At 59.7% G+C, this 14,574-nt stretch overlaps 1 protein-coding gene across 1 annotated transcript in view; it reads left to right on the forward strand.

Annotated features, from left to right (window-relative positions):
- The window catches only part of LOC140458980 (hydroxyproline dehydrogenase-like), a 288,998-nt gene extending 276,447 nt beyond the window's left edge, over positions 1-12,551 (forward strand). The window contains exons 4-5 of the mRNA XM_072553717.1: positions 10,703-10,786; positions 12,453-12,551. Coding sequence (XP_072409818.1) covers positions 10,703-10,786; positions 12,453-12,551 — 183 coding nt within the window. The remainder of the gene's footprint in view (positions 1-10,702; positions 10,787-12,452) is intronic.
- Positions 12,552-14,574: the final 2,023 nt, after the last annotated feature.

Below are 14,574 nucleotides of genomic sequence, written 5' to 3' on the forward strand. Positions count from 1 at the left end.
CTTACCCACTGAGCTCTGTCTCTGTAACCCCCTTACACACTGGGCAGTGTCTCTGTAACCCCCTTACCCACTGGGCACTGTCTCTGTAACCCCCTTACCCACCAGGCTCTGTCTCTGTAACCCCCTTACCCACCGGGCAGTGTCTCTGTAACCCCCTTACCCACCGGGCAGTGTCTCTGTAACCCCCTTACCCACTGAGCTCTGTCTCTGTAACCCCCTTACACACTGGGCAGTGTCTCTGTAACCCCCTTACCCACTGGGCAGTGTCTCTGTCACCCCCTTACCCACTGGGCTCTGTCTCTGTAACCCCCTTGCCCACTAGGCAGTGTCTCTGTCACCCCCTTACCCACTGGGCTCTGTCTCTGTAACCTCTTACCCACTGGGCAGTGTCTCTGTAACCCTCTTACCCACTGGGCACTCTCTCTGTAACCCCCTTAATGACTGGGCAGTGTCTCTGTAACCCCTTACCCACTGTAACCCCCTTACACACCGGGCACTGTCGCTGTAAACCCCTTACCCACTGGACAGTGTCTCTGTAACCCCCCTTACCCTCTGGGCACTGTCTCTATAACCCCCTTACCCACCGGGCACTCTCTGTAACCCCCTTACCCACTGGGCAGTGTCTCTGTAACCCCCTTACCCTCCGGGCACTGTCTCTGTAAACCCCTTGCCCACTGGGCAGTGTCTCTGTAACCCCCTTACCAACTGGGCACTGTCTCTGTAAACCCCTTGCCCACCGGGCAGTGTCTCTGTAACCCCCTTACCAACTGGGCACTGTCTCTGTAAACCCCTTGCCCACCGGACAGTGTCTCTGTAACCCCCTTACCAACTGGGCACTGTCTCTGTAAACCCCTTGCCCACCGGGCAGTGTCTCTGTAACCCCCTTACCCTTCGGGCTCTGTCTCTGTAACCCCCTTACCCACTGGGCACTGTCTCTGTAACCCCCTTACCCACCGGGCTCTGTCTCTGTAACCCCCTTACCCACCGGGCTCTGTCTCTGTAACCCCCTTACCCACCAGGCTCTGTCTCTGTAACCCCCTTACCCACCGGGCAGTGTCTCTGTAACCCCCTTACCCACCGGGCAGTGTCTCTGTAACCCCCTTACCCACTGAGCTCTGTCTCTGTAACCCCCTTACACACTGGGCAGTGTCTCTGTAACCCCCTTACCCACTGGGCAGTGTCTCTGTCACCCCCTTACCCACTGGGCTCTGTCTCTGTAACCCCCTTGCCCACTAGGCAGTGTCTCTGTCACCCCCTTACCCACTGGGCTCTGTCTCTGTAACCTCTTACCCACTGGGCAGTGTCTCTGTAACCCTCTTACCCACTGGGAACTCTCTCTGTAACCCCCTTAATGACTGGGCAGTGTCTCTGTAACCCCTTACCCACTGTAACCCCCTTACCCACCGGGCACTGTCGCTGTAAACCCCTTACCCACTGGACAGTGTCTCTGTAACCCCCCTTACCCTCTGGGCACTGTCTCTATAACCCCCTTACCCACTGGGCAGTGTCTCTGTAACCCTCTTACTCACCGGGCAGTGTCTCTGTAACCCCCTTACTCACCGGGCACTGTCTCTGTAACCCCCTTACCCACCGGGCAGTGTCTCTGTCACCCCCTTACCCTCCGGGCACTGTCTCTGTAACCCCCTTACCCACTGGGCACTGTCTCTGTAACTCCCTTACCAACTGGGCTCTGTCTCTGTAACCCCCTTACACACTGGGCACTGTCTCTGTAACCCTTTTACCCACCGGGCAGTGTCTCTGTAACCCCCGTACCCACTGGGCACTGTCTCTGTAACCCCCTTACCCACTGGGCTCTGTCTCTGTAACCTCTTACCCACGGGGCACTGTCTCTGTAACCCCCTTACCCACTGGGCAGAGTTTCTGTAACCCCCTTACTCACCGGGCAGTGTCTCTGTAACCCCCTTACCCACTGGGCAGCGTCTCTGTAACCCCCTTACCCACCGGGCAGTGTTTGTCTAACCCCCTTACCCACTGGGTACTGTCTCTGTAACCCCCTTACCCACTGGGCAGAGTTTCTGTAACCCCCTTACTCACCGGGCAGTGTCTCTGTAACCCCCTTACCCACGGGGCACTGTCTCTGTAACCCCCTTACCCACTGGGCAGTGTCTCTGTAACCCTCTTACTCACCGGGCAGTGTCTCTGTAACCCCCTTACTCACCGGGCACTGTCTCTGTAACCCCCTTACCCACCGGGCAGTGTCTCTGTAACCCCCTTACTCACCGGGCACTGTCTCTGTAACCCCCTTACCCACTGGGCACTGTCTCTGTAACCCCCTTACTCACCGGGCACTGTCTCTGTAAACCCCATACCCACTGGGCAGTGTCACTGTAACCCCCTTGCCCTCTGGGCACTGTCTCTGTAACCCCCTTACCCACTGGGCACTGTCTCTGTAAACCCCTTACCCACTGGGCAGTGTCACTGTAACCCCCTTGCCCTCTGGGCACTGTCTCTGTCACCGCCTTACCCTCCGGGCACTGTCTCTGTAACTCCCTTACCAACTGGGCTCTGTATCTGTAACCCCCTTACCCACTGGGCACTGTCTCGGTAACCCCCTTACCCACCGGGCACTGTCTCTGTAACCCCCTTACCCAGAGGGCACTGTCTCTGTAACCCCCTTACCCACTGGGCAGTGTTTCTGTAACCCCCTTACCCACTGGGCAGTGTCTCTGTAACCCCCTTACCCACCGGGCTCTGTCTCTGTAACCCCCTTACCCACCGGTCAGTGTCTCTGTAACCCCCTTACCCACTGGGCTCTGTCTCTGTAACCCCCTTACCCACTGGGCACTCTCTGTAACCCCCTTACCCACTGGGCAGTGTCTCTGTAACCCCCTTACCCTCCGGGCACTGTCTCTGTAAACTCCTTGCCCACTGGGCAGTGTCTCTGTAACCCCCTTACCAACTGGGCACTGTCTCTGTAAACCCCTTGCCCACCGGGCAGTGTCTCTGTAACCCCCTGACCAACTGGGCACTGTCTCTGTAAACCCCTTGCCCTCCGGGCAGTGTCTCTGTAACCCCCTTACCCACCGGGCAGTGTCTCTGTAACCCCCTTACCCACTGGGCACTGTCTCTGTAACCCCCTTACCCACCGGGCAGTGTCTCTGTAACTCCCTTACCCACCGGGCTCTGTCTCTGTAACCCCCTTACCCACCGGGCACTGTCTCTGTAACTCCCTTACCCAGTGGGCACTGTCTCTGTAACCCCCTTACCCACCGGGCAGTGTCTCTGTAACCCCCTTACCCACCGGGCAGTGTCTCTGTAACCCCCTTACTCACTGGGCACTGTCTCTGTAAACCCCATACCCACTGGGCAGTGTCACTGTAACCCCCTTGCCCTCTGGGCACTGTCTCTGTCACCGCCTTACCCTCCGGGCACTGTCTCTGTAACTCCCTTACCAACTGGGCTCTGTATCTGTAACCCCCTTACCCACTGGGCACTGTCTCGGTAACCCCCTTACCCACCGGGCACTGTCTCTGTAACCCCCTTACCCACAGGGCACTGTCTCTGTCACCCCCTTACCCACTGGGCAGTGTTTCTGTAACACCCTTACCCACTGGGCTCTGTCTCTGTAACCCCCTTACCCACTGGGCACTCTCTGTAACCCCCTTACCCACTGGGCAGTGTCTCTGTAACCCCCTTACCCTCCGGGCACTGTCTCTGTAAACCCCTTGCCCACTGGGCAGTGTCTCTGTAACCCCCTTCCCAACTGGGCACTGTCTCTGTAAACCCCTTGCCCACCGGGCAGTGTCTCTGTAACCCCCTTACCAACTGGGCACTGTCTCTGTAAACCCCTTGCCCACCGGGCAGTGTCTCTGTAACCCCCTTACCAACTGGGCACTGTCTCTGTAAACCCCTTGCCCACCGGGCAGTGTCTCTGTAACCCCCTTACCCTTCGGGCTCTGTCTCTGTAACCCCCTTACCCACTGGGCACTGTCTCTGTAACCCCCTTACCCACCGGGCTCTGTCTCTGTAACCCCCTTACCCACCGGGCTCTGTCTCTGTAACCCCCTTACCCACCGGGCAGTGTCTCTGTAACCCCCTTACCCACCGGGCAGTGTCTCTGTAACCCCCTTACCCACTGAGCTCTGTCTCTGTAACCCCCTTACACACTGGGCAGTGTCTCTGTAACCCCCTTACCCACTGGGCAGTGTCTCTGTCACCCCCTTACCCACTGGGCTCTGTCTCTGTAACCCCCTTGCCCACTAGGCAGTGTCTCTGTCACCCCCTTACCCACTGGGCTCTGTCTCTGTAACCTCTTACCCACTGGGCAGTGTCTCTGTAACCCTCTTACCCACTGGGCACTCTCTCTGTAACCCCCTTAATGACTGGGCAGTGTCTCTGTAACCCCTTACCCACTGTAACCCCCTTACACACCGGGCACTGTCGCTGTAAACCCCTTACCCACTGGACAGTGTCTCTGTAACCCCCCTTACCCTCTGGGCACTGTCTCTATAACCCCCTTACCCACCGGGCACTCTCTGTAACCCCCTTACCCACTGGGCAGTGTCTCTGTAACCCCCTTACCCTCCGGGCACTGTCTCTGTAAACCCCTTGCCCACTGGGCAGTGTCTCTGTAACCCCCTTACCAACTGGGCACTGTCTCTGTAAACCCCTTGCCCACCGGGCAGTGTCTCTGTAACCCCCTTACCAACTGGGCACTGTCTCTGTAAACCCCTTGCCCACCGGACAGTGTCTCTGTAACCCCCTTACCAACTGGGCACTGTCTCTGTAAACCCCTTGCCCACCGGGCAGTGTCTCTGTAACCCCCTTACCCTTCGGGCTCTGTCTCTGTAACCCCCTTACCCACTGGGCACTGTCTCTGTAACCCCCTTACCCACCGGGCTCTGTCTCTGTAACCCCCTTACCCACCGGGCTCTGTCTCTGTAACCCCCTTACCCACCAGGCTCTGTCTCTGTAACCCCCTTACCCACCGGGCAGTGTCTCTGTAACCCCCTTACCCACCGGGCAGTGTCTCTGTAACCCCCTTACCCACTGAGCTCTGTCTCTGTAACCCCCTTACACACTGGGCAGTGTCTCTGTAACCCCCTTACCCACTGGGCAGTGTCTCTGTCACCCCCTTACCCACTGGGCTCTGTCTCTGTAACCCCCTTGCCCACTAGGCAGTGTCTCTGTCACCCCCTTACCCACTGGGCTCTGTCTCTGTAACCTCTTACCCACTGGGCAGTGTCTCTGTAACCCTCTTACCCACTGGGAACTCTCTCTGTAACCCCCTTAATGACTGGGCAGTGTCTCTGTAACCCCTTACCCACTGTAACCCCCTTACCCACCGGGCACTGTCGCTGTAAACCCCTTACCCACTGGACAGTGTCTCTGTAACCCCCCTTACCCTCTGGGCACTGTCTCTATAACCCCCTTACCCACCGGGCACTGTCTATGTAACCCCCTTACCCAGTGGGCACTGTCTCTGTAAACCCCATACCCACTGGGCAGTGTCACTGTAACCCCCTTACCCTCTGGGCACTGTCTCTATAACCCCCTTACCCACCGGGCACTGTCTATGTAACCCCCTTACCCACTGGGCACTGTCTCTGTAACCCCCTTACCCAGTGGGCTCTGTCTCTGTAACCTCTTACCCACAGGGCACTGTCTCTGTAACCCCCTTACCCACTGGGCTCTGTCTCTGTAACCCCCTTACCCACTGGGCACTCTCTGTAACCCCACTACCCACTGGGCAGTGTCTCTGTAACCCCCTTACCGACTGGGCACTGTCTCTGTAACCCCCTTACCCACTGGGCTCTGTCTCTGTAACCTCTTACCCACAGGGCACTGTCTCTGTAACCCCCTTACCCACTGGGCAGTGTATCTGTAACCCCCTTACTCACTGGGCAGTGTCTCTGTAACCCCCTTACCCACCGGGCAGTGTCTCTGTAACCCCCTTACCCTCTGGGCAGTGTCTCTGTAACCCCCTTACCCACCGGGCAGTGTCTCTGTAACCCCCTTACCCTCTGGGCAGTGTCTCTGTAACCCCCTTACCCACCGGGCAGTGTCTCTGTAACCCCCTTACCCACTGGGCACTGTCTCTGTCACCCCCCTTACCCACCGGGCAGTGTTTCTGTAACCTCCTTACCACCAGGCAGTGTCTGTGTAACCCCCTTACCCACTGGGCTCTGTCTCTGTAACCCCCTTACCCACTGGGCAGTGTCTCTGTAATCCCCTTACCCACTGCGCTCTGTCTCTGTAAACCCCTTACCCACCGGGCAGTGTCTCTGTAACCCCCTTACCCACTGGGCTCTGTCTCTGGAACCCCCTTACCCACTGGGCACTGTCTCTGTAACCCCCTTACCCAGTGGGCTGTGTCTCTGTCACCCCCTTACCCACCGGGCAGTGTCTCTGTAACCCCCGTACCCACCAGGCAGTGTCTCTGTAACCCCCTTACCCACTGGGCACTGTCTCTGTAACCCCCTTACCCACTGGGCAGTGTCTCTGTAACCCCCTTACCCAATGGGCAGTGTCTCTGTCATCCCCTTACACACTGGGCACTGTCTCTGTAACCCCCTTACCCACCGGGCACTGTCTCTGTAACCCCCTTACCCACTGGGCCCTGTCTCTGTAACCCCCTTACCCACTGGGCAGTGTCTCTGTAACCCCCTTACCCACCGGGCAGTGTTTCTGTAACCCCCTTACTCACCGGGCACTGTCTCTGTAACCCCCTTACCCACCGGGCACTGTCTCTGTAACCCCCTTACCCACTGGGCTCTGTCTCTGTAACCCCCTTACCCACCGGGCACTGTCTCTGTAACCCCCTTACCCACTGGGCTCTGTCTCTGTAACCCCCTTACCCACCGGGCAGTGTCTCTGTAACCCCTTACCCACCGGGCAGTGTTTCTGTAACCGCCTTACTCACCGGGCACTGTCTCTGTAACCCCCTTACCCACCGGGCACTGTCTCTGTAACCCCCTTACCCACCGGGCACTGTCTCTGTAACCCCCTTACCCTCTGGGCAGTGTCTCTGTAACCCCCTTACCCACTGGGCCCTGTCTCTTTAACCCCCTTACCCACCGGGCAGTGTCTCTGTAACCCCCTTACCCACTGGGCCCTGTCTCTGTAACCCCCTTACTCACTGGGCAGTGTCTCTGTAACCCCCCTTACCCACTGGGCTCTGTCTCTGTAAACCTCTTACCCACTGGTCAGTGTCTCTGTAACCCCCTTACCCACTGGGCAGTGTCTCTGTAACCCCCTTACCCACCGGGCTCTGTCTCTGTAACCCCCTTACCCACCGGGCAGTGTCTCTGTCACCCCCTTACCCACTGGGCTCTGTCTCTGTAACCCCCTTACCCACTGGGCACTGTCTCTGTAACCCCCTTACCCACCGGGCAGTGTCTCTGTAACCCCCTTACCCACCGGGCTCTGTCTCTGTAACCCCCTTACCCACCGGGCAGTGTCTCTGTAACCCCCTTACCCACCGGGCAGTGTCTCTGTAACCCCCTTACCCACTGGGCACTGTCTCTGTCACCCCCTTACCCACTGGGCAGTGTATCAGTAACCCCCTTACCCAACGGGCAGTGTCTCTGTAACCCCCTTACCCACTGGGCACTGTCTCTGTACCCCCTTACCCACTGGGCAGTGTCTCTGTAACCCCTTTACCCACTGGGCACTGTCTCTGTAAACCCCTTACCCACTGGGCAGTGTCTCTGTAACCCCCTTACCCACTGGGCAGTGTCTCTGTCACCCCCTTACCCACTGGGCTCTGTCTCTGTAACCCCCTTGCCCACTAGGCAGTGTCTCTGTCACCCCCTTACCCACTGGGCTCTGTCTCTGTAACCTCTTACCCACTGGGCAGTGTCTCTGTAACCCTCTTACCCACTGGGCACTCTCTCTGTAACCCCCTTAATGACTGGGCAGTGTCTCTGTAACCCCTTACCCACTGTAACCCCCTTACCCACCGGGCACTGTCTCTGTAAACCCCTTACCCACTGGACAGTGTCTCTGTAACCCCCCTTACCCACTGGGCACTGTCTCTGGAAACCTCTTACCCACTGGGCAGTGTCACTGTAAACCCCTTACCCTCTGGGCACTGTCTCTATAGCCCCCTTACCCACTGGGCACTGTCTCTGTAACCCCCTTACCCACCGGGCAGTGTCTCTGTAACCCCCTTACCCTCCGGGCACTGTCTCTGTAACCCCCTTACCCACTGGGCACTGTCTCTGTAACTCCCTTACCAACTGGGCACTGTCTGTGTAACCCCCTTACCCACCGGGCACTGTCTCTGTAACCCCCTTACCCACTGGGCTCTGTCTCTGTAACCGCTTACCCACTGGGCACTGTCTCTGTAACCCCCTTACCCACCGGGCACTGTCTCTGTAACCCCCTTACCCACTGGGCACTGTCTCTGTAACCCCCTTACCCACTGGGCTCTGTCTCTGTAACCTCTTACCCACAGGGCACTGTCTCTGTAACCCCCTTACCCACTGGGCAGTGTTTCTGTAACCCCCTTACTCACCGGGCAGTGTCTCTGTAACCCCCTTACCCACCGGGCTCTGTCTCTGTAACCCCCTTACCCACCGGGCAGTGTCTCTGTAACCCCCTTACCCACTGGCTCTGTCTCTGTAACCCCCTTACCCACTGGGCACTGTCTCTGTAACCCCCTTACCCACCGGGCAGTGTCTCTGTAACCCCCTTACCCACCGGGCAGTGTCTCTGTAACCCCCTTACCCACTGGGCACTGTCTCTGTCACCCCCTTACCCACCGGGCAGTGTTTCTGTAACCTCCTTACCCACTGGGCAGTGTCTCTGTAACCCCCTTACCCACTGGGCAGTGTCTCTGTAACCCCCCTTACCCACTGCGCTCTGTCTCTGTAAACCCCTTACCCACTGGTCAGTGTCTCTGTAACCCCCTTACCCAGTGGGCCCTGTCTCTGTAACCCCCTTACCCACTGGGCAGTGTCTCTGTAACCCCCTTACCCACCGGGCAGTGTCTATGTAACCCCCTTACCCACTGGGCACTGTCTCTGTAACCCCCTTACCCACCGGGCTCTGTCTCTGTAACCCCCTTACCCACCGGGCAGTGTCTCTGTAACCCCCTTACCCACCGGGCAGTGTCTCTGTAACCCCCTTACCCACCGGGCAGTGTCTCTGTAACCCCCTTACCCACTGGGCACTGTCTCTGTAACCCCCTTACCCAGTGGGCCGTGTCTCTGTCACCCCCTTACCCACCGGGCAGTGTCTCTGTAACCCCCGTACCCACCAGGCAGTGTCTCTGTAACCCCCTTATCCACCGGGCAGTGTCTCTGTAACCCCCTTACACACTGGGCACTGTCTCTGTAAACCCCTTACCCACTGGGCAGTGTCTCTGTAACCCACTTACACACCGGGCAGTGTCTCTGTAACCCCCTTACCCACTGGGCTCTGTTCTCTGTAACCTCTTACCCACTGGGCACTGTCTCTGTAACCCCCTTAATGACTGGGCAGTGTCTCTGTAACCCCTTACCCACTGTAACCCCCTTACCCACTGGCCCCGTCTCTGTAAACCCCATACCCACTGGGCAGTGTCACTGTAACCCCCTTACCCTCTGGGCACTGTCTCTATAACCCCCTTACCCACTGGGCACTGTCTCTGTAACCCCCTTACCCACTAGGCAGTGTCTCTGTCACCCCCTTACCCTCCGGGCACTGTCTCTGTAACCCCCTTACCCCACTGGGCACTGTCTCTGTAACTCCCTTACCAACTGGGCTCTGTCTCTGTAACCCCCTTACACACTGGGCACTGTCTCTGTAACCCTTTTACCCACCGGGCAGTGTCTCTGTAACCCCCGTACCCACTGGGCACTGTCTCTGTAACCCCCTTACCCACTGGGCTCTGTCTCTGTAACCTCTTACCCACGGGGCACTGTCTCTGTAACCCCCTTACCCACTGGGCAGAGTTTCTGTAACCCCCTTACTCACCGGGCAGTGTCTCTGTAACCCCCTTACCCACTGGGCAGCGTCTCTGTAACCCCCTTACCCACCGGGCAGTGTTTGTCTAACCCCCTTACCCACTGGGCACTGTCTCTGTAACCCCCTTACCCACTGGGCAGAGTTTCTGTAACCCCCTTACTCACCGGGCAGTGTCTCTGTAACCCCCTTACCCACCGGGCAGTGTTTGTCTAACCCCCTTACCCACTGGGCTCTGTCTCTGTAACCCCCTTACTCACCGGGCAGCGTCTCTGTAACCCCCTTACCCACCGGGCAGTGTTTGTCTAACCCCCTTACCCACTGGGCACTGTCTCTGTAACCCCCTTACCCACTGGGCAGTGTTTCTGTAACCCCCTTACTCACCGGGCAGTGTCTCTGTAACCCCCTTACCCACCGGGCACTGTCTCTGTAACTCCCTTACTCACCGGGCAGTGTTTCTGTAACCCCCTTACCCACCGGGCATTGTCTCTGTAACCCCCTTACCCACTGGGCAGTGTCTCTGTAACCCCCTTACCCACCGGGCATTGTCTCTGTAACCCCCTTACCCACTGGGCAGTGTCTCTGTAACCCCCTTACTCACCGGGCACTGTCTCTGTAACCCCCTTACCCACTGGGCACTGTCTCTGTAACCCCCTTACCCACCGGGCAGTGTCTCTGTAACCCCCTTACCCACCGGGCAGTGTCTCTGTAACCCCCCTTACACAATGGGGACTGTCTCTGTACCCCCCCCACCTTAGCCACCCTTCTTTCACTCCCCCATCTCTCCCTCCAGAAGACACTGACCCTCGCCCTGAGGAAGGCGGCTTGTGCTCAGGACCTCGTTGTTCACCGATTGGTGGAGGTGATGGAGGGAAAGGTGAGTGAGGGGGAGCAGGGATCAAAGGTCAGGGGTCAAGGCCCAGTGCCCTGGAGTCACTGGCTGGGAGGGGGATGGAGTGACCCCTGGGGTGGTGGGGGAGGAGGGGGTGGGTCTGGGTGAGGTGGGATCAGGGACACACGATGCAGGGAGCGCCCTCCCAGCGGACGGAGCGTCCCCAAGAAGGGGGGAGCATTCCTGTGATGGCGGTGTGTCCCCACGGTGGAGCTGCGTCCCCGCGGTGGAGGAACTGGCCCCACGGCAGAGGGAGGGTCCCCACGGCGGAGGGAGCGTCCCCAGGGCAGAGCCAGCATCCCCATGGGGGAAATGTCCTCTCACGGTGGTGGTGTGTCCCCACCGCGGAGGAACTGGCCCCACGGCGGAGGAACTGGCCCCATGGCGGAGGGACTGGCCCCACGGTGGAGAGAGCGTCCCTATGGGGGAAGTGTACTCTCACGGTGGAGGCGTGTCCCCACCGTGGAGGAACTGGCCCCACGGCGGAGGGAGCGTCCGCATGGGGGGAGGGGTGAAGTGTACTCTCACGGTGGAGGTGTGTCCCCACCGCGGAGGAACTGGCCCCACGGCGGAGGGACTGGCCCCACGGCGGAGGGACTGGCCCCACGGCGGAGGGAGCGTCCCCATGGGGGAAGTGTACTCTCACGGTGGAGGTGTGTCCCCACGGCGGAGGAACTGGCCCCACGGCGGAGGAACTGGCCCCACGGCGGAGGGACTGGCCCCACGGTGGAGGGAGCGTCCCCATGGGGAAGGTGTCCTCTCACGGTGGAGGTGTGTCCCCACCGCGGAGGGACTGGCCCCACGGCGGAGGGACTGGCCCCACGGTGGAGGGAGCGTCCCCATGGGGAAGGTGTCCTCTCACGGTGGAGGTGTGTCCCCACGGCGGAGGGACTGGCCCCACGGCGGAGGGACTGGCCCCACGGCGGAGGGACTGGCCCCACGGCGGAGGGAGCGTCCCCATGGGGGAAGTGTACTCTCACGGTGGAGGTGTGTCCCCACGGCGGAGGAACTGGCCCCACGGCGGAGGAACTGGCCCCACGGCGGAGGGACTGGCCCCACGGTGGAGGGAGCGTCCCCATGGGGAAGGTGTCCTCTCACGGTGGAGGTGTGTCCCCACCGCGGAGGGACTGGCCCCACGGCGGAGGGACTGGCCCCACGGTGGAGGGAGCGTCCCCATGGGGAAGGTGTCCTCTCACGGTGGAGGTGTGTCCCCACGGCGGAGGGACTGGCCCCACGGTGGAGGGACTGGCCCCACGGCGGAGGGAGCGTCCCCATGGGGGAAGTGTACTCTCACGGTGGAGGTGTGTCCCCACGGCGGAGGAACTGGCCCCACAGCGGAGGAACTGGCCCCACGGCGGAGGGACTGGCCCCACGCTGGAGGGAGCGTCCCCATGGGGAAGGTGTCCTCTCACGGTGGAGGTGTGTCCCCACCGCGGAGGGACTGGCCCCCACGGCGGAGGGACTGGCCCCACGGTGGAGGGAGCGTCCCCATGGGGAAGGTGTCCTCTCACGGTGGAGGTGTGTCCCCACGGCGGAGGGACTGGCCCCACGGCGGAGGGACTGGCCCCACGGCAGAGGGAGCGTCCCCACATTCTCTCTCTCTCTCTCTGTTTTTCATGTCGATCCTGTCTTCCTCACTCTCCTCCGTCAGGACCTCACTTTCCACTCGCTGAGTGACTCAGACTCTGTACATTTCCATCACTCCCTCAGGCGCCTGGAGAAAATTGGCCGGGTAGGTCACTCAGTTTAGGGAGGGGCTGGTCAGGGCCAGAAGGGGGGGGGTGACAGGGAGAAGGGGCAGGGTATAGGGGCTGCAAGGGGTTACAGAGGGGGAGGGGGTGTAGGGGGTTACAGAGATAGGGAGGGGGTGTAGGGGGTTACAGAGATAGGGAGGGTGTGTAGGGGGTTACAGGGATAGTGAGGGGGTGTAGGGGATTACAGAGATCGGGAGGGGGTGTAGGGAGTTACAGAGATAGGGAGGGGGTGTAGGGGGGTTACAGAGATAGGGAGGGGGTGTAGGGGGTTACAGAGACAGGGAGGGGGTGTAGGGGGGTTACAGAGATAGGGAGGGGGTGTAGGGGGTTACAGAGATAGGGAGGGGGTGTAGGGGGTTACACAGATAGGGAGGGGGTGTAGGGGGTTACAGAGATAGGGAGGGGGTGTAGGGGGGTTACAGAGATAGGGAGGGGGTGTAGGGGGTTACAGAGATAGGGAGGGGGTGTAGGGGGTTACAGAGATAGGAAGGGGGTGTAGGGGGGTTACAGGGATAGGGAGGGGGTGTAGGGGGTTACAGAGATAGGGAGGGGGTGTAGGGGGGTTACAGAGATAGGGAGGGGGTGTAGGGGGGTTACAGAGATAGGGAGGGGGTGTAGGGAGGGTTACAGGGATAGGGAGGGGGTGTAGGGGGAGTTACAGAGATAGGGAGGGGGTGTAGGGGGGTTACAGGGATAGGGAGGGGGTGTAGGGGGTTACAGAGATAGGGAGGGGGTGTAGGGGGGTTACAGAGATAGGGAGGTGGTGTAGGGGGGTTACAGGGATAAGGGAGGGGGTGGAGGGGGTTACAGGGATAGGGAGGGGTGTAGGGGGTTACAGAGATAGGGAGGGGGTGTGGGGAGGGTTACAGAGATAGGGAGGGGGTGTAGGGGGTTACAGAGATAGGGAGGGGGTGTAGGGGTTACACAGATAGGGAGGGGGTGTAGGGGGTTACAGAGATAGGGAGGGGGTAGGGGGGTTACAGAGATAGGGAGGGGGTGTAGGGGGTTACAGAGATAGGGAGGGGGTGTAGGGGGTTACAGAGATAGGAAGGGGGTGTAGGGGGGTTACAGGGATAGGGAGGGGGTGTAGGGGGTTACAGAGATAGGGAGGGGGTGTAGGGGGGTTACAGAGATAGGGAGGGGGTGTAGGGGGGTTACAGAGATAGGGAGGGGGTGTAGGGAGGGTTACAGGGATAGGGAGGGGGTGTAGGGGGAGTTACAGAGATAGGGAGGGGGTGTAGGGGGGTTACAGGGATAGGGAGGGGGTGTAGGGGGTTACAGAGATAGGGAGGGGGTGTAGGGGGGTTACAGAGATAGGGAGGTGGTGTAGGGGGGTTACAGGGATAGGGAGGGGGTGGAGGGGGTTACAGGGATAGGGAGGGGGTGTAGGGGGTTACAGAGATAGGGAGGGGGTGTGGGGAGGGTTACAGGGATAGGGAGGGGGTGTAGGGGGAGTTACAGAGATAGGGAGGGGGTGTAGGGGGGTTACAGGGATAGGGAGGGGGTGTAGGGGGTTACAGAGATAGGGAGGGGGTGTAGGGGGGTTACAGAGATAGGGAGGGGGTGTAGGGGGAGTTACAGAGATAGGGAGGGGGTGTAGGGGGTTACAGAGATAGGGAGGGGGTGTAGGGCGGTTACAGGGATAGGGAGGGGGTGTAGGGGGTTACAGAGATAGGGAGGGGGTGTAGGGGGTTACAGAGATAGGGAGGGGGTGTAGGGGGGTTACAGAGATAGGGAGGGGGGGTGTAGGGGGTTACAGAGATAGGGAGGGGGTGTAGGGGGGTTATAGGGATAGGGAGGGGGTGCAGGGGGGTTACAGAGATAGGGGAGGGGGTGTAGGGGGTTACAGAGATAGGGGAGGGGGGTGTAGGGCGGTTACAGAGATAGGGAGGGGGTGTAGGGGGTTACAGAGATAGGGAGGGGGTGTAGGGCGGTTACAGGGATAGGGAGGGGGTGCAGGGGGGTTACAGAGATAGGGAGGGGGTGTAGGGGGTTACAGAGATAGGGAGGGGGGTGTAG

Source organism: Chiloscyllium punctatum, chromosome 34, assembly GCF_047496795.1.
Source record: "Chiloscyllium punctatum isolate Juve2018m chromosome 34, sChiPun1.3, whole genome shotgun sequence".
Lineage (NCBI taxonomy): Eukaryota > Metazoa > Chordata > Chondrichthyes > Orectolobiformes > Hemiscylliidae > Chiloscyllium > Chiloscyllium punctatum.